The 18592-nt window shown below is 29.5% G+C and overlaps 2 protein-coding genes across 2 annotated transcripts in view; one reads left to right on the top strand and one right to left on the bottom strand.

Annotated features, from left to right (window-relative positions):
• The window catches only part of LOC113377519 (lysophospholipid acyltransferase 1), a 42607-nt gene extending 26593 nt beyond the window's left edge, over positions 1 to 16014 (top strand). Inside the window, exons 2-10 of the mRNA XM_026617871.1 lie at positions 10032 to 10177; positions 10927 to 11004; positions 11396 to 11487; positions 13517 to 13767; positions 14372 to 14519; positions 14615 to 14820; positions 15010 to 15207; positions 15273 to 15424; positions 15518 to 16014. Of these exons, the coding sequence (XP_026473656.1) occupies positions 10032 to 10177; positions 10927 to 11004; positions 11396 to 11487; positions 13517 to 13767; positions 14372 to 14519; positions 14615 to 14820; positions 15010 to 15207; positions 15273 to 15424; positions 15518 to 15797 (1551 nt within the window). The 3' untranslated portion in view covers positions 15798 to 16014. The remainder of the gene's footprint in view (positions 1 to 10031; positions 10178 to 10926; positions 11005 to 11395; positions 11488 to 13516; positions 13768 to 14371; positions 14520 to 14614; positions 14821 to 15009; positions 15208 to 15272; positions 15425 to 15517) is intronic.
• A 581-nt stretch (positions 16015 to 16595) lies between these two features.
• Positions 16596 to 18542, bottom strand: LOC113375082 (activating signal cointegrator 1 complex subunit 1). The gene is made up of 6 exons (XM_026615030.1): positions 18240 to 18542; positions 18084 to 18174; positions 17395 to 17656; positions 17175 to 17332; positions 16933 to 17108; positions 16596 to 16828 (listed from the first exon to the last, which is right to left on the bottom strand). The coding sequence occupies exons 1-6, from the start codon at positions 18358 to 18360 to the stop codon at positions 16596 to 16598; spliced, it is 1041 nt and encodes a 346-aa protein (XP_026470815.1). The 5' UTR covers positions 18361 to 18542.
• Between the last annotated feature and the right edge of the window lie 50 nt (positions 18543 to 18592).

The following is an 18592-nucleotide window of genomic DNA, read 5'->3' as shown; positions in this document are numbered from 1 at the left end:
AATAAATATCCAATATAAATGATACTATTTATACATTTTCTTCTCTAACATATATCTTACCCTGTTGTTACAATGTTTGGCTTCGGAATAGTAACAAGAAATAAAAATATCTAATATATACTTCTAAATAATCGCATAATACACGGAATAATGAACAATTTGTGGTCGTGTTCATGAAAATCTGCTTTTAAATAATCTGTTCCGCTTATAAGCAATATGAGGCAATTTATAAGTCGCATGAAATGAAACTGGACCCAAGCGTACTTAACTTTATAAACCTAGTCATTAAGCAATTATTGATAAGGAAAATGTTTTGCCAACCATTCTCAAAATAATATTTGTTAGACACAGGATTAATGAAAACTTATGTTTTAGTATATATAGTAATTTGTATAGATTTTACAATATTTTGTTCTATAATTATAATGTAGAGCTGCGAAATTTGTACTGCTTATTGGCACGCGCATACTATCACTACATACATGATACATAAAGATTTCCGAAAAATTAAACTTTCCAGAAATTAATTAGGAATGTCTGATAATGAAACATTTTTGATATTCTTTATTATAGAATGTGATAATTTTAAATATATACTTCAGATAAGATACCTCCATTATATTTTCTTCTGTTAGTGTCAACTAATTATAGTAATTATTGCTAATCTAATCGCAATTAACGTGTTTTATTCTCACACCTCATCGAAAGTTAAATTCAAATTTCAATGTCCACATCTATGTTTTGACGAATTCTAGCATTTATCTTAATATCTTTCCAAAATGTTATTATCAATTCACGACAGGTGCGAGATAACGTAACAAAATCATACGATCATTTACATAATATCTTTCCTTTTCCGTACATTGTGCAAAAGTATGCGAAACACATTAGCGATGCATACGTGTTTCAATAATTAAATTATATACTATTTTCAATAATTAGAATTTTGCATGGCGATGAGTTAACTAACTTGTGCAATAATATTATATTCACATTGCTTTGAAACATTTCAAACTTTTTTAAGCACAGAGCTATTTTGAGATCAAGAAACTATGACAATAATTTTTTAACTTCCCGAAGTATTTTCAAGTAATTTTGAATCGAGTGAGACCAAATTTGGAAAAGATATTTGTGTGTGTGTAATAGCGGTGGTTTATTATGTTCAGGAATAAAACAAAACAAGTTCTAGATAAAAAAAATATGCTAATAAAAATTTGATCTTTCGTCGACATTTTTTTCAATAACGACTGGACCGATTTAAAATCTTATCGATGTAGCTTGCTAGTTTTTCGCGACGATCGGCCAAGTTTTTTCTTTGTAATTAGCAGGGGACCGTAAATTTTTTCGTTCACTTTTAATCGATTTTAAAAATTCAAAAACTGTTCGAAAGATATTGGTTGGGATTCGCGTTGATAAGTTGTTGTTAAAGATCAAACAGGCTGTTTCCTCATAATTAAATTTTGAACTAATTGTAAGTTTATTTTGACGATTTTGATAAAACTTTGTATAACGATCTATTTCTATTAATATTACTCATTGTTTGAGAAAAGTAACATATACAACATCATTGCATTACATTTTCAGTTTTATTAGACTGAGAGCCAGTGAACCTTTTGAAAACGGTGTTCCTGTAAGGCTGAAAATTTTTGTACAGGTGATTCTTAACGTGCTAAGTACGGAAACGACGGTCTGGCAGGTTTTAGCCCTGCACATCATGGTCGTCCAGGCGTTTGAAAGTGTAAAAAATACCCGAAAATTAAACTTGTTCCTGTAAGGTTCAAATTTTTATACGACGTAATTCACTCATTGAGAAGTTCGAAAATCAATCTGCCAGACCATTTCGACCTGCACAAGTACCTGCCAGACGAGCCGGAAAGTGAGCAAAAAATGCCCCAAAATAAACTTTGTCCTGTAAAGCTGGAATTTACATATGTGTTAGTACGGAAACGACGGTCTGGCAGGTTTTAGCCCTGCACATCATGGTCGTCCAGGCGTTTGAAAGTGTAAAAAATACCCGAAAATTAAACTTGTTCCTGTAAGGTTCAAATTTTTATACGACGTAATTCACTCATTGAGAAGTTCGAAAATCAATCTGCCAGACCATTTCGACTGCACAAGTACCTGCCCGACGAGCCGGAAAGTGAGCAAAAAATGCCCCAAAATAAACTTTGTCCTGTAAAGCTGGAATTTACATATGTGTTTATCTAAGCAATTCGAAAAAGGTCTGTGCAATTGCCAGACCATTCTGGCTAGCATAAGCCCTTGCCAGACGAGGGCAAAAATGCTATGGCGGGAGGAAAAGTCTGTGCAATTGCCAGACCATTCTGGCTGGCATAAGCCCTTGCCAGACGAGGGCAAAAATGCTATGGCGGGAGGGCGAGTAATAGGCGTTGCGTGAAAACTTAGCATATATTCAAACTATATTATGAGAAATTACAATTTATATAAAATATTACAAATTTAAAAAGGTCTGTGCAATTGCCATACCATTCTGGCTAGCATAAGCCCTTGCCAGACGAGGGCAAAAATGCTATGGCGGGAGGGCAAATAATAGGCGTTGCGTGAAAACTTAGCATATATTCAAACTATATTATAAGAAATTACAAATTATGGTCAAAATAAATTTAATTAGTTACAATGAAATATATATCATCATGAATTAATCATCATTATCAGATATATAGCTAATTAATACTTCAATTCAGGCTTCTATTGAGTAGCTATTGAATTTTATGAAAATAGGTGAAAATTGGAAAAAAACATTCATTTCTGAATGTTCAACGGAGGGTAAGAGATTTGAAGAAAAAAATTCACAGGCAAAAATTATGAATTTCTTCTTCAGAAAAAAAGAAGAAACCTATTAAAGCTAATAATAAAATTCACGAAATTCGTGTCCAACGTGATTTGGTTGGTCGCCTATTAGCGCGATAAATCCAATAAAATATTGATCTTGAAAAAATATTATCATATCCCATTACAATTGTTAGCTTCCCGAAAAAGTTTGTTTTCATCAAAAAATCTGATTCGTTAATTTTATGTTTTCTCGACGTTTCAAGCCATTCTGAATCGAATGAGACCAAATTTGGAAAAAGTATGTATGTGTGAACAGATTTTTTTCTGTAAGTAAATCGACGTTTTCTCAAAAACGACTGGACCGATTTAAAAATTCATCAAAATTTGCAAAAAATAATATCGCTTTTTTGGCATTTATCAAAATTAGACCTTTTATCGACGTTTGCTCAAAAACGCCTGAACTCATTTCAGAAATTCAAAAGCCATTTGATGTACCTCGATGAGGACTATCGTTTGTCTGTTTAGTGCGACGATCTGCCGTTTCTTTGTAATTTGGAGAAATTGTTAAACTTTTCGTCCACATTTAAGCTCATACCACCGAATTGATTTTAAAACATCAAAAAACTGTTCGAAAGATATTAGTTGGGAATGATACTGATTAGTTTTAGGTGAAAATCTACCGAGCCGTTTTCTTGTAATGAACTGTTGAAAACAAAATTTAAGCCGATTTTCATGGAATTTTTTTGGGGGATATATATATCATGGTCTTATAGAATTTAGTGAGATATTACCGCATTACGACAAGTAGTTTAATTTTAAAAATTTATCAAAGTTTGAGAAAATAAGTAGTTAATTTCACATTTGTTAAAATTAAACTTAGACAATTTACTTGGTATAACGTCAGAGTACTTGGTCTTAATGAACATACTGAACCATTGAAATCTTACGAAAACTGGTTCTTTGCTTTTAGAAAATACCCCGAGTTAACGTCGTGTTCGTTCGTTTTCAATTATCTGCAATAAATCCACTCGTAATACTTTTAATCACTCATAAATTAATTTATTTTTTATTGATTAAGTCGGGAAGTTTATGTAACTTGCCTCAAGGCAAAATACGAATACCAACTAGTTTTAATGTCACTTTGCCACACAGATGGAACTATCTATAAAACCGCGAAATCAGCAATGATTGAAGTCTTACAAGCAACTGATAACGAAACTAAATATAACTGATTACGAAACAATTTGGTATGATGCTGTTGTTTTCGATGGATTTTATTTACTGCATTCAATGAAAAATATACCAAAAACATTTGGTAATATTTCAAAAAAATAATGGCAGCACATGCCGCACGAGTAGATATAGTTTTCAAATAGTCATTTAAAAGTACCAACAATTCTTAAACCTCAAAATACTGGCTGGATATTGATTGAAAAAATATTTGATTTCAATAGGTTCGTGGGAGATACCGTTCCTTCTTCAATTTTTGAAATAATATCACAACATCCTTTTCGTATTGCTGAGGAGGATGCAATTTGTAATATTTTATATAAATTGTAATTTCTCATAATATAGTTTGAATATATGCTAAGTTTTCACGCAACGCCTATTACTCGCCCTCCCGCCATAGCATTTTTGCCCTCGTCTGGCAAGGGCTTATGCCAGCCAGAATGGTCTGGCAATTGCACAGACTTTTTTAAATTTGTAATATTTTATATAAATTGTAATTTCTCATAATATCGTTTGAATATATGCTAAGTTTTCACGCAAAGCCTATTACTCGTCCTCCCGCCATAGCATTTTTGCCCTCGTCTGGCAAGGGCTTATGCTAGCCAGAATGGTCTGGCAATTGCACAGACCTTTTTCGAATTGCTTAGATAAACACATATGTAAATTCCAGCTTTACAGGACAAAGTTTATTTTGGGGCATTTTTTGCTCACTTTCCGGCTCGTCGGGCAGGTACTTGTGCAGGTCGAAATGGTCTGGCAGATTGATTTTCGAACTTCTCAATGAGTGAATTACGTCGTATAAAAATTTGAACCTTACAGGAACAAGTTTAATTTTCGGGTATTTTTTACACTTTCAAACGCCTGGACGACCATGATGTGCAGGGCTAAAACCTGCCAGACCGTCGTTTCCGTACTTAGCACGTTAAGAATCACCTGTACAAAAATTTTCAGCCTTACAGGAACACCGTTATTCAAAAGGTTCACTGGCTCTTGGTCTATATACTTCAACCTAAAACTGTTACATCAAATATGTACTAAAATTTTGTATACATGATATGAGATCTTAACAATCATATTATCACAGTATATAAGAAACAGTCGTCATTTAAATGATTAGTTCAGCATAAAAATATTTTGTATGTTAATATTTGCTTGTAAGTAACATAGAAATTCTACATGCAATTATAAAATTCGTAATTAGATACAAAATATACTGTGACACTTGTCCGTGAATTTTAGTTTTCTGATTACTTACTATTTATATATTTTGTTACGTTTGTAATTTTCTTCTCACATACGCACTTCTGTTTTTCTTTTCAATTTAAATTAAATCATTTTTAATAATTCACTAATATTTCTATAAATATAATTCATTCATTTATTTCGTGCATAATCATGTCATGATGATACTGCATAGAAATAAATAGTATATTTGCATTTTAAATCATCACCCACAATATTTCTGATGAATAATAAATGAGCAAATCGTCTGACTTTTTATTAGCATATTTTTTTTATCTAGAACTTGTTTTCTATATTGTTGAACATAATAAACAACCGCTATTTTAGTAATATCAAGAATCCAATAAAAATAATAAGTATTAAATTTATGCTATTATCATTAAATGATTATCTGATCAACGATATTTTAGCTCTATCGTAAAAATATTTATGAATGATAATGCGTTCATATCGTTTTCAAATGACTATGTACCTATTTATAAATTAAATGTAGCACGTATCATATAAAAAACGATAACACCATGTGCCACATTGTGGAATGTGAAATACATTTCATAATAAAACTAATTAAATTTAATCGTTAAGAATCGCTTTGCAGGAAATGCGAAACTGTTTTGCATGCAAAGTTTGTCGTTTGTTCATCACACTTCGGTTATTTCTGGCTTTAGTAGGCAAAGACAGCGCGCCGGTGCGACTCTTCTGCTCATATTTCGAGTATTTTTCAATATTTTAATGTTTTCTGACAGATCAACCAAATTGAATAATTCAAAAAAATGTTCGATTCCTACTGTTTGGGAGATGTGCTGATTAGTTTTCGGCAAAGACAGGTTCAGACATTCTGGAAATATGAAGCTAAATGTGTGAAAAACGGCTTCGAGAGAACGAAGCATCCGATTTGAATTATTCAAAATACATTTTATTTATATTAACGAAACGCGTTGTTTTTGAGGAAAGAAAAAGTTTTTTAATTCATTTTTTTTCGTTTCTAAAAAATATCTTTTAATAATATATACTTGAAATAAATAATTTTAATTTTGCAATTCAGTTTATATAATTCTTAGAAATATGAAACAAGATCCTTACTTCATTCTAACTAACTCCTCTTCGGTAGAGATCAATTTTTGTTCATTTACTTTGCATGTAAACTTATATAAACGTTATCGTCCAATTCATAGACTTTTAGATTTTGTCTATGAAATACGAATAATAAAAGTTACATTATTTATAATGATATATCCGAAAACATTTAATATTCCTCAAATATTTCATTACGGTACGAGAAGTTCTAGCAATTTGCCTTAAGGTACGATGCCATACACCACTAGTTTTAGTTATTATTTCAATAAGGTGCAATAGTAATTGGATGATCAGCTGAATAATTTCTAGTAAATGCATCTAATATCGTTAACGTTCTGTTCACCTTCTTTTTACTTCTCGATCTGACCGAAATAGCCAAGAGTTTTAATTTTTGGAATAATTCTACTAGGAAAAGAATTATGCATATGTAAAAATGGTTCTAACTTTATATTCAAGCAAAATTTAACGTGCAAAAAATATAAAATAATTGAACGAGCCCATATCCAATGCAGTTTCTGTAATCATTATTTTTAGATAATTATTAGATATTATCAATTAGTTTGAATAAATTGTGTAGCAGTTGCACAATTCTAATAATTTATATTTAAGTGGATTTCATAATATTATTTGAACAGTGATCAGTACTTAAGCGTCCTATAAGCTATTGTGATGATTTTACAAAATTCTTCAGAATTTGAAAGTTTTACAAAATAACAAAATATATCACAAATCCAGAACTCTTGATCTTAACTTAATATGATTTTGCAATATTACTTCTTTTAACAAAAAATCCATTATAAGTTTTATAGATGGCAACCCAAAAAATTGTTCTGTCTCTGTGTATGTGATGAGTTTTATTATTACAATTTCTGTAATACCGATTTTTTTATTGATGCAACAATACCGTCTAAGAGCTATTTGCAACTTGGAAACATATCGCTATTTATATTTCCAAGTAAAAGCTGATGTCACTACTACTTGACATTAGGATGCACGAGTCCGATATCGAACCTCGTACCTCTGACTTGTGAAAATGTATATTAACAATTGTATAAGAAAACTATATGAGAACTTAGCATACGCTTTGACTCGTGACACCTTTGAGAAGTCGTAAAAATAAGCTCTTATTTTATAATTAATATTTGTGCAGCGGATATGTGCAGCTCGCACTTTAGTGAGCCACGTTCAATTTATTTTAATATTTTATTTAGACGCAAGTTTTTTTCTAGAGTTTTTAGTAGAGAAAATACTATATTTTAAATCAAACTTGTCAACTTACATAGAGAGAAAGAGGTCAGTATACTAAACAAATCATCATTATTTTCACATAAGGTGCGGTTTACCGGATAAAGCCACAAATAGAAAATATTGAATAAAGTCAGTTTTAAAATGAATAATTCAAAATTATTTTCATATGTAGTGCATATACATACATGTGGGTTTGTAAGTGTAAATGATGCGTATTTCCTCATTTGCTTTTACTTTGAGTCTAATACAGTATAAGCGTTCAAACTTTTTTTAAATAATTCATTTTGACTTATATTTTTGTCAACTGCTCACTTTATTTATCGCAAGGTGTGGCGCTCTATATACTACATCGATGCTTTAATCTTGTTTGAATTACGTTTCTAGCCAATTCAATTCAAACAATGACATCATTTGATGTAATCATCGTATTTTGCATGAGCGCGGATTTCTATATATTTATTTATTTAATTTCATAATAATATTTGTCAGATTCAGAGACGATATCTGTGCTCTAGAACCACATAATGTTCTTACTTGGAAATATTTCTGATACTAAAATAATAACATATATAGAATATAGCATGTATTTTATGGATTTTATTTAAACAGCGATCAGAACTTAAGGAGTCATTTAAGTTGTTTTAATGAGTGGACTTAACTACGTGCCTTTTCAGAAGGCAATTCAGTGGTTCGCCTATAACTATTTGATGAATTTATTATTACACATTCTGTACTAACAAAGGTAGGGCACGATAGTCAAATTTGATTTTAAGCTATTATATTGTGAAAGCTAAACCAATTATATTGCAAGAAATATTGCATATCAAGCAAATAATTATCTGACTATGATCAGTAAATTCCCAGCTAAATCATCATTGTAGACATATGTTGTTTTTGTCAACCTGGATTCTTCTTACCCATAGGCGGGGTAAAATGGGACAGCTAGAGGACGAACACATTCAATGTCTTATTATTAATTTTGAAGAGATTTTACAAAATAATAGCTACAATATTCAATTAATGCAAAATATAAATTTTACGGGTGTATTTTACAAAAAATAACTTTGTATATTATCTGGTATTTCGTCAGAAGTATTCATCAGCAGAGTTAAAACATCTTATTTTATTTTTATTTTTATTTTTTTTTGAAAATTGCTTAATATTTTGTTAGCAAAAGATACATTTTTCTTTGCTATTTTTTATTTTTTATATCTATAACCAGGGTAAAGGTTCATTTGGTCCTTTTAAAACCACTCACATGTAGGCTTTCTTAAAGGTTATATAAAAAAACTGTTGTATCTAACTTAAAAATAACAATTCATCTTATAAAACAATTGAATAACGTGTACATAAAAATTATATTAAGGTCTCGTAAACTATACAACAGTGCTCACGACCAAAAAAACTAACAACGGAAGTAACAACTCCTGATATCGACGTCGTAAGAATCAAGGTGATTGCTAGTTTTTAAAAAAGTAATGTTGAACGTTTTTTACATAAAATTCTGAATGAATTTGAGGTTGAATATTTGAAGTTGAATATTTGAATTACAATACATTCAAACATTTTTCCCTGTATGCTTTTTTTCTGTAAATATTTGCATAATATTTTAGTTTATTTCATACACAGCTGCTGTTTAGACTAGTGAAGTGAGTTATGAATACGCTTTGATGTGGGGAAACTATAAAATTTCTTTTATAGTTAAATTTATGAATATATATTTTTTAGTAATTTATTTAGGCAAAACCAAAATATTTACAAACTTATATAGCTTATTTAAATTTATGTCTTATCCTGGGAACGTATTTTTTGATAATTAAGAAACATCGAATTTAGATTTAGTTTATTTTTATTCTCACAATATAAGACGTACGTAGTATATGACGTTCAATTCAATATTTCAGTAAATTATGTTCGAATGTAACTATAAGCATTTTACGAAACATTGATAGTATTCGACGTCGAAGGAAATTATTGTTTTGTAATGGTTAAGCAATGTGCATTTATGTCGTTTACTTCTCAAATAAATTTAATAGGGCAGGCAAAAATCTCTATCATAAGTTTTGTTTATATAAAGTGCGGCGCATTTCTTGTTACATATTTTCGGTCAAGTTTCTATCGTAAGGTGAGCGTGTACAATGAAACTATTGTATTGGAATGTAAACAATAAACATATATGTATCGTGTGCGATTAGGCTAAATCCATATGATGATCTTTTCTCATATTTATGAGAATTAAATTAAATAATAATAAAAAATAATAAAATGCTAGAGTCAAATTTTACATTTAAGTACGCTCGCCTTACGATAAAACCTTACAGTTACAAGAAATACTTAAGCCGTGTGCATCGGACTTAATATAAATGTATTCCATATCGAAAACTAATTAGAAAATACTGCATATTATTACGATGTTGTTGATGTTTATTGTTTCGGTTCAGGTAAATTTTATAACATCTCAACTGTTGGCATTATTCCTGGCATCTTTCCTCCGCACAACTCTTCACTCCTCCAAGGCAAGTGCAGCAGTACGCCATGCATTTGGATTATCATTAGGGCTATTCTTTGGATATTTTTGCTTCGGATCGTAAGTACTTATTGCAATAAATACTTTTTAAATATTACATAATTTACCTATTACTAGTTCTTTGCTTTATATCAGCGGTTTTCAACCTGTGGAACGCGCCGCTTTATGGGGGCGCCAGGTTGTACTAAGGGCGGCGCGTACATCTGAAACTATTAAATGATAAAATATCGATGATTCTACATTTATATTTTATCATTGATAGTACATACTTCTTTCGAATATTTGTCGAATAAAATATGGTGTAGATTGAAGTTAATGCACGTGGCTAAAAACTCCAGGGAAGCAAACATAGTCATCTTCTAAACTTACCTTTCCTATCATTTCAATTGTGTTTAATTTTTTAAGATTTTCGGTGGTTATATTATTGATGTCATTGAATTGATTAGCTGAGCCTTTCCAACTGATAATTTAGGTTTGTTAATATAAATTTGATAAGTTTTAAACACGCGACTCTGAATATCAAAATATTTTATTTTCTAATGCCAAAATATAACGTTTTGTAATATGACAGAAATTATGCAATATTAATTGATATGCACTTACTCAATATTGCAAAGAAATTAATAAATTTTGTTGAATGTTCAATATTCGATAAAATTCACGAGCCTTAGAATCATATATTCAGGCTCGTGAATTTTATGCTTTCACGTTTTGAATTTGTTTAAAACTCTTAAACTGCTATATTGTTACTATATATCTATTTTAAATGAAGTAAATTAATGATTGCTAAATGTAATCTTTCTTTTCAGACACGCCTTCCACATTGCTGGTCTTCCCGCCTTATCGTACATCATAATTCGAACTCAAAATCCCAATATCGTACAAAGGTAAATTTATATTCTGAAACCTGTTTTTATAAAGATGCAATTTGATTTTTCACTTTTTACGCGGCATGTACCACTGCACATTTTTTTTCTCAATGCATCATCGCAGTTTTATTGAATCGTCTTTAAAACCAATCAATATATTATTTTCAGGTTATAATAAACATTAGAATTTTATTAGAAATATTTAAAAAAAAAATCAAATATATATTTAATAAAACTTTATACATTTTTATTTTGATGGATCATAACATTTGTTATATAAAATAATATCGGTCAATTTTATTTCGTTCCTTACGAAAATACGATTGACTATATGATTCTTAAATGTTTTGACCATAATTCTCAATTCATATTAGTTTATTCTGCAATTATGAATTTTATACATTTGTAGACTAGTCCTCGGCGCTGCTTTGCTATATTTATCATTTGTTCACATGCACAGACAGTATTATGATTACGGATCATACACCTTAGACATTACAGGTAAGTTATCACTCTCATAATTTTTGTTTTATTTGTAATTTTATCTTACATCTTCTGAACATTATAACAATTATTAGTTTTTTTTCTATGAAAAACTATGTTTCAGTTAGTCAGTAAATTGTTACCGTGAAAATATGATTGTACTAACAAGCATGGTATTAATTTTTCTACACTATTAAGATTAGAAACATGTTGCAATTTGTAATGGGACATATTTATTTTTCCATATAATTTATTGAACATAAGTTTTTCTAAATAAAAAAATATAGCAATCAGTAATTTATTTACTATATACTTAGTTGTGTAATTTTTTCCCATATAGGGGCGATACAACTTGATAATTATATTTGCTTCTCATATTATTATTTATACTCTGCATTAGCGATAAATTGTCATTATCTTCGGTATTAGTTTATTATTGTAAAAATGTATATTTAAATTATATAAGTTGCAGCATTGGACGGGATGTGCCTGGTTTTTGAAAATATTGCAATTCTCCAAAGAAACTTTTATATCTCTGATATTAAGCTTTCTTGCGAGCTACATAAGTTTTTTGTAAGATGAGACCATATGGCTATTTAGAAAGTCGAAAACCGAATAAACCGTCTATCTCTCTATATATAATATATGCTGATAATTTTATTTGCAATGAGAAATAAAAGTATTATAAAGAAAAATAGATATTACTCAATATGAAAAGCCTTCCATACTATCAATTTCAATAATAATGAGATTTTCATCTAAACTACTTTTTGTGATTATATTTTCTGAGATTGCATCAGTTTTCTAAGAAAATATGTAGATATATAACTTGATATATAACTTGAATATATATATATATATATATATATATATATATATAAAATATTCCGTTTTCTAATTTGCAAAATATTGATTTTCCTTCCTCGACGAGTAATTTTACGAAGTTCTAAAAAATTCGTGCCCGAAAAAAATTTTAATAAATTGAAAAAATGGAGTATATTGAAATTCGATTCCACAAAGTATATGCACTTTATCTTGAAATGATCGAATAAATTATAAAAAAGAATTTTTTTTTCTTCTTATACTGTTATGAAATGAATAACTGATAAATATAAAAAATTAAAAATAAATCAGATACATTTATTAACTATCTGTAGGGTAAGTTATAGTAATCGCAAAAAAATCGAACATGGAAATTTTCATATCTTCACGTTTCAAAGGTTTCTGAACATTTTGGTATACCTTAGAAACAATGGATGTGCGTGTGTGTGTTTGAATACAATTTTTGTCGACGATTTTGAGAGCACGGATGAACCTATTTAAATGACTTAAAAAACATTCGATTCCTATTAATAAGGAGAGGTGCTGATTAGTTTTTGGCAGGTCTAGCCGTTTCGAAGATACGGGCAAAAAGTGCCAAAATCGTAATTCAGTTTTTGAGATAACGGAGCGTCCGATTTGTATGATTTAGAAAACATTCTACGCGTATTGATAGAATGATAACTGATACAATTTATGGGAAGGCAGGACCAGTGGTTTTAGAGATCCAATGAAAGTAGACTTAAACAATGCCATTTGGCGGTCAAAAGTGATCATTAGACATAAGCGCATCAAATTATCAGATATTTTTTAGAGATTATAATAATAAGTATAAATCTTGTTTGCATTTCTATGGGTTTTCATACCAAGATTGATAATGTTTAACCGTTAGACTATGGCGCGGCGCCTACGCGCTTCAATATTACGTCACTAAAACAACTACGCAGCGCGATTGCTATAAAAAAATTCAAAGTTTTTTGCCTTAGGGTACGAAACCATGCACCACTATAGTATCATTACTATCCACATTTCTATTTATGTAGCCTCAATTTTTTTCATTGCACTAATTCGCATCTCACGACTACGGGTTATAAATAGATCGAAATAATGGTTTTGATATTTTCAGCACGCTATTTTTTATGTCTATTATTAAAATTAATTAGCATATAATTGGTATATGAAATATAAATTAATTTAAATAAAAATAATAATGAAAAACACCTTACAGGTCCCCTTATGGTAATTACTCAGAAGGTGACCAGTCTTGCGTTCAGCATTCACGACGGCCTGGCACGCGACCAGAAAGATTTAACGAAGGACCAGAATTATCATGCTGTTCGCAGAATACCTACTGCTCTAGAGTTCTTCAGTTACACCTTCCATTTCCAGGGTCTTATGGCTGGACCAGTTGTTTTTTATAGAGATTATATTGATTTTATTGATGGAAACCATGTTCTGAAATTTACACCGAAATCAACGGTACGTGTGAGATCAAAATATTGTAATGCATAGACATAAAAAACGTAACTTCTGCCGATGGTAGATTCATATATTTATGTAGGAGAATCAATCGATAATGTGTAATGAAATTGTAAAACAACAAAAAGATAATGCCTCAGATCGAATTTTATAGTATTTTTTGTTATACAAATAGTTGTATATTTATTCTATACCAAGGATCTGAGAATGAACAGAGATTTTATTATTAACCACTTTGCTACGAGGGTGTTTAAAATAATTCACGGTTTTCCGATCAAAACCGATAAATATGTATTTAAAAATTAAAAACTACTTTTCTAAAGAACTAAAAACAATAATAACGAATTAGTATTCTCAGTAATTTAACTCGGAGAGATAAATCTTTAAACCAAATGTCGCATATAGACTACGCTTGTAGCAAAAGGGTCAAGTTATAGCAGATACTATTCATTGAATTTTATATAGTTGTTATATTTTATTTCATCTCGGATTAAATCGTTAATTTATTGGATAACATATTAAATCATTTTCCACACTCAAATCCTTACTATGTATTTTTAATAATTAATTTATCTTTAATAATTAATTGCTATTCAAATTTTAGGCAAGTCTAGATAATAACTCAAACAGCAGAAAAGTTGTGCTTGAACCTTCTCCTATAATCATTGTCTTCAAAAAAGTGATAGTCAGCACAATATGCGCACTGATATTTATTAAGTTCTTCCCATTGTTTCCAATTAAAGCTTTGAAAGGTTAGTGCAATGTTACTAGTACTAGTATCTTAAAATCAGAATACTTTGTGTATTAAAATATGTTAATTTTTTTCTTTCATTTTAATCATTTTTAGAAGATGAATTTATAGTGGATATGAACATATTTCAAAAAATGGTCTATGTTATAATGTCCACTACACTAGTACGATTTAAATACTATCATGCATGGATATTAGCAGATGCCATTTGTAACAATTCAGGTCTAGGCTTCAATGGATATGATGAAAATAATAATCCTAAATGGGATGGTATATCTAATATTAATATTCTGAAGTTTGAGGTAATTGTTCTTTCAAAAGAACCATTTTCTAATCATTGTGCATTACATAAGGAATATTTTTACTACTATTACATTTTTTGATTAAAAGTTTATTTAAAATTAACACTAAACACTAGAACTAAATATTTTAAATTGCATTATGCCTTTGCAATGTTTGGCTAAAATATCTACTTTGTTTATTTTTTTTAGTTTGGAACAAGCTTTCGTGAAAGTATAGCTAATTGGAATATGGGTACAAATAAATGGTTGCGAATGGTTGTATATGACAGGGTGTCCAAACACGGAACTGCGTTGACTTATTTGCTTTCAGCATTTTGGCATGGTTTTTATCCAGGTTATTATTTAACTTTTGCAACAGGGGCACTTTTTACTATAGCTGCCAGAAATGTAAGTCTAGTACATGACTTATTTCTTTAAAATGCATATTACTGATAATGACTATTATTTCTCAGATGAGACGTTGCTTTAGACCATTATTTATTAATGACAAAAGATCAAGAATATTCTATGATATTTTAACATGTCTTGTGACAAGAGTATTTATGGCCTATGCTACTTTTACATTTGTTTTATTGGAATTCTGGGCAGGAGTTCGAGTTTATTTGTAAGTAATTATTAGGCTGCCTCAGATGGGTTTGCAGACTTTCTTGTAAATTATTGATTTTAATATAATATATATATAATCTATTTATTTCAGGCATTTATATCTATCATTTCATATTCTGGGTTTATTAGCCCTAGTCATAGTTCCTATGATTCAACCACACATTCATCGATTATTTGGCTTGAAATCTTCCCTAAAAGTTAGTTCTAGACGTTCTGATAATCAGACTAACGATAAAGGTGCTATTACGGGAAGAATAGAAAGTTTTAATGATGAATCAAAAACAAAAAAACTCTATGCAGAGTTTTCCAAAGGAATTGTAACAAGTGATGTCTTACTCAACAATGTGATAGATTCTGTAAAAACAAATTAGCTCAAGTAATGGAGTGAACAAACTGATATTTCCATAAAGTAGAATTTATAAATGGTTAATGCTAAGGTTTGTCTTCCGCAAGCAGGAAACATGTTTGGATGACTGACTAATATTTTATATAGCCGTTGAACACCTTTAATAATTTAACAGATCTTAAAATGAGTATATTTAAAATTATCAAGTTTATTGAATAAAGGAGGTAATTTATTTCATTCAAAAGTACCCTTTACAATTTTATTAACTGTTGCATATTATCAAAATTTTGTGAAAACTGAAAGATAAAATTAAAATCAAATAATATTTAGATATAAAAGTTTTTATATATTGTAGATTTATATCTTATAATAAGATAAGCTAACAATAATGAATTTGTGTATATGTATCAATGTATTTTATATTCAAATTTTATCTTTTGCACAAAAACCATATTTAATATATTATCTACATAATATATCTTTTAAACAAAAAAACATTGATAGATAAACACATAGTGAAATATTATAAAAACGCTTGTTAAATGTGCACAATAGAAATATTTATTAACTGAGAAGTTCAGCTTCAGACTGTGATTAAAATTCAAATCAACTTTATCATGAAATTCGTCATTTTATTACACAAATCATTTCATTTTATTTATTTAAGTATAGTTTATTTAGAATATTTTATTGGTTTAATACTTAAAATAATTAGTAAAGTATTTTACTAATTTCAAAATAACTTTGTATGTATAAATGAAATACAATGCATTTATTTTAAATTGTAACTGATAATTTTTAAAGTCTATATTTACATAATATTTCAACATTGCAGTATCATTGTGGATTGATAATATCCATCACAACCTGTTGAATACCGTTGTGATAAATGAATTTCTTGAAGTTCTTGTGAACCAAATTCATATGAGCCAAATGTATTTAATATTATTGAAGCATTAAATGGTTTTCTTGCCATCTCCTCCGAGTCTTGGCTGAACAAAGAATTTAGTAATGTGACATGAAGTTTCACATGGTCATACTGTTTCTGTATCAAACCTGTTTGAAAAACGCTATCAATTCATATTTAACTCAACATAAAATACCTTAATTTATTATTAGAAAAAATTCATTGATGTTGATAATAAAACATTCAAACATACCTTTCCTAGAAAAAAAATCAACAATTTTATCTAATAAATTTTGAAATGTGCCATCATTACTCCACTGGGTCTCTTGAATACATCCGTATAAAACATCAACTGTTGATGGATCATCATTCATTATTTCTAGTCCAGATAAAGTCAATTTTATAGGCCCAAGTTTTTCAAGAATAGGACTACAATCATATCGCATGGGTAATCTTTTGATTGAGTTTATATTTATTTAAAATAACGGCACTTACTCTATTACAGATTTTCTGCATTCATTTAATAATTCTGCAGCTAGTGCTCTATCCTCATTATCCATAAGGCACATTGTTCCAATAGTTAAATGCAACTTTTCAGGAATTTGAAAACTTTTTGGATCTACAAAAATTAGTGGGTTTTCAAGAATACGTGCCTAAAAATAATCAACAACTTTCATATGTAAATAAATCACTCTAAATGAATAAAATTTCTTACTTTGAATTCCTGAAACCGATCTTTTATTTCAGCTGAATTAAACGGAATTGATAAGAAATGAGTAAACGGTTGCTTATTTCTAGATGCAATTACAATTAAATCAATTCTGCGCCTTGCTTTGAAAACATTTTTTTCAGAGTTGCCTGTGATTACTACATCACCTCTCTGACCTTTTCGAGGAATTGATATTTTTGTCTGAGTTTCTAATTCGATCTTTCTTCGAACTGCGCCTCTTGCTCCAATTATTTGAGCATAATAAAATCTAAAATAAAAAAAATTATATATGTTTAAAAAAACTATCATTTCCAATATCTTACAAATAGTTCAAATCTTTGATAAGATGAGTTCAATAGGCAATTTATCATAATAATCATTTCAATACCAAATTAATGTTTTTATAACAAATAATGGGTAGTACTGCCCAAAGGCAGGTCTGTGAGATAAGTTAAACTTGAACTCGGTTCAGGGAAGAAGTAGTGTGAGAGTTTTTCTCATTTTTATTTCACACTGCGGTGCCCGAGTTGGGCTTATTTTCAATTAGAAACATATTTTGATCTATATTTTCAATTGAAAATGGTCATCGCGCTGCCCGATGTCAGACTGCCAGAGCGGGAAATGTTTTTATAGTATTGTAAAAAAATGCTACCTAGCAATTGATATTTAATGTGGTTATGCATAATATTTCTTACTGTGGTACATGGAAAGACGAACGGAAGTTTCCATTTGCTAGGGTTTCAATAGCATATTCTGCTTCGCAATCATTGTTTATATCTTCATCACCTTAAAGATACAGAGATCATATAATAACAGTTTTGAGAAAATTATATAATTTATGAAAAAGGTACCCATTCCACAAAAATCATTCTCCTCAAGCACATCTGGTCCTGTGGCATCAGTGTTGTGTTCTGCATTTACTCTGTAACATCGACCTGATATCCAAACTAATTCTGGTTTTAAAATATCCATTTGTTGAAAGTATGATTGAAAAAATCAAAGAAAAATGAAAAAAGTGTAACTTATCCGTCGAACGTCAAGTCTACAGGAAATTGTATAATCAAAAATAAATAACCAAAAGAAAAGAAAAATTAAAAATACCAATAATTTTAATTCAATATGTGTATTGCAAAAAATAATTATTCCGTTTATTATTATTGTGATTTGTGTACTAATTATTATTATTGTGTAAACCTGTCGGGTG

Source organism: Ctenocephalides felis, unplaced genomic scaffold, assembly GCF_003426905.1.
Source record: "Ctenocephalides felis isolate EL2017-DRISC unplaced genomic scaffold, ASM342690v1 CF-g0.4_SCAFFOLD_01886, whole genome shotgun sequence".
In the NCBI taxonomy this organism is placed as follows: Eukaryota; Metazoa; Arthropoda; class Insecta; order Siphonaptera; family Pulicidae; genus Ctenocephalides; species Ctenocephalides felis.
This window is presented reverse-complemented; position numbering and strand designations above follow the sequence as displayed.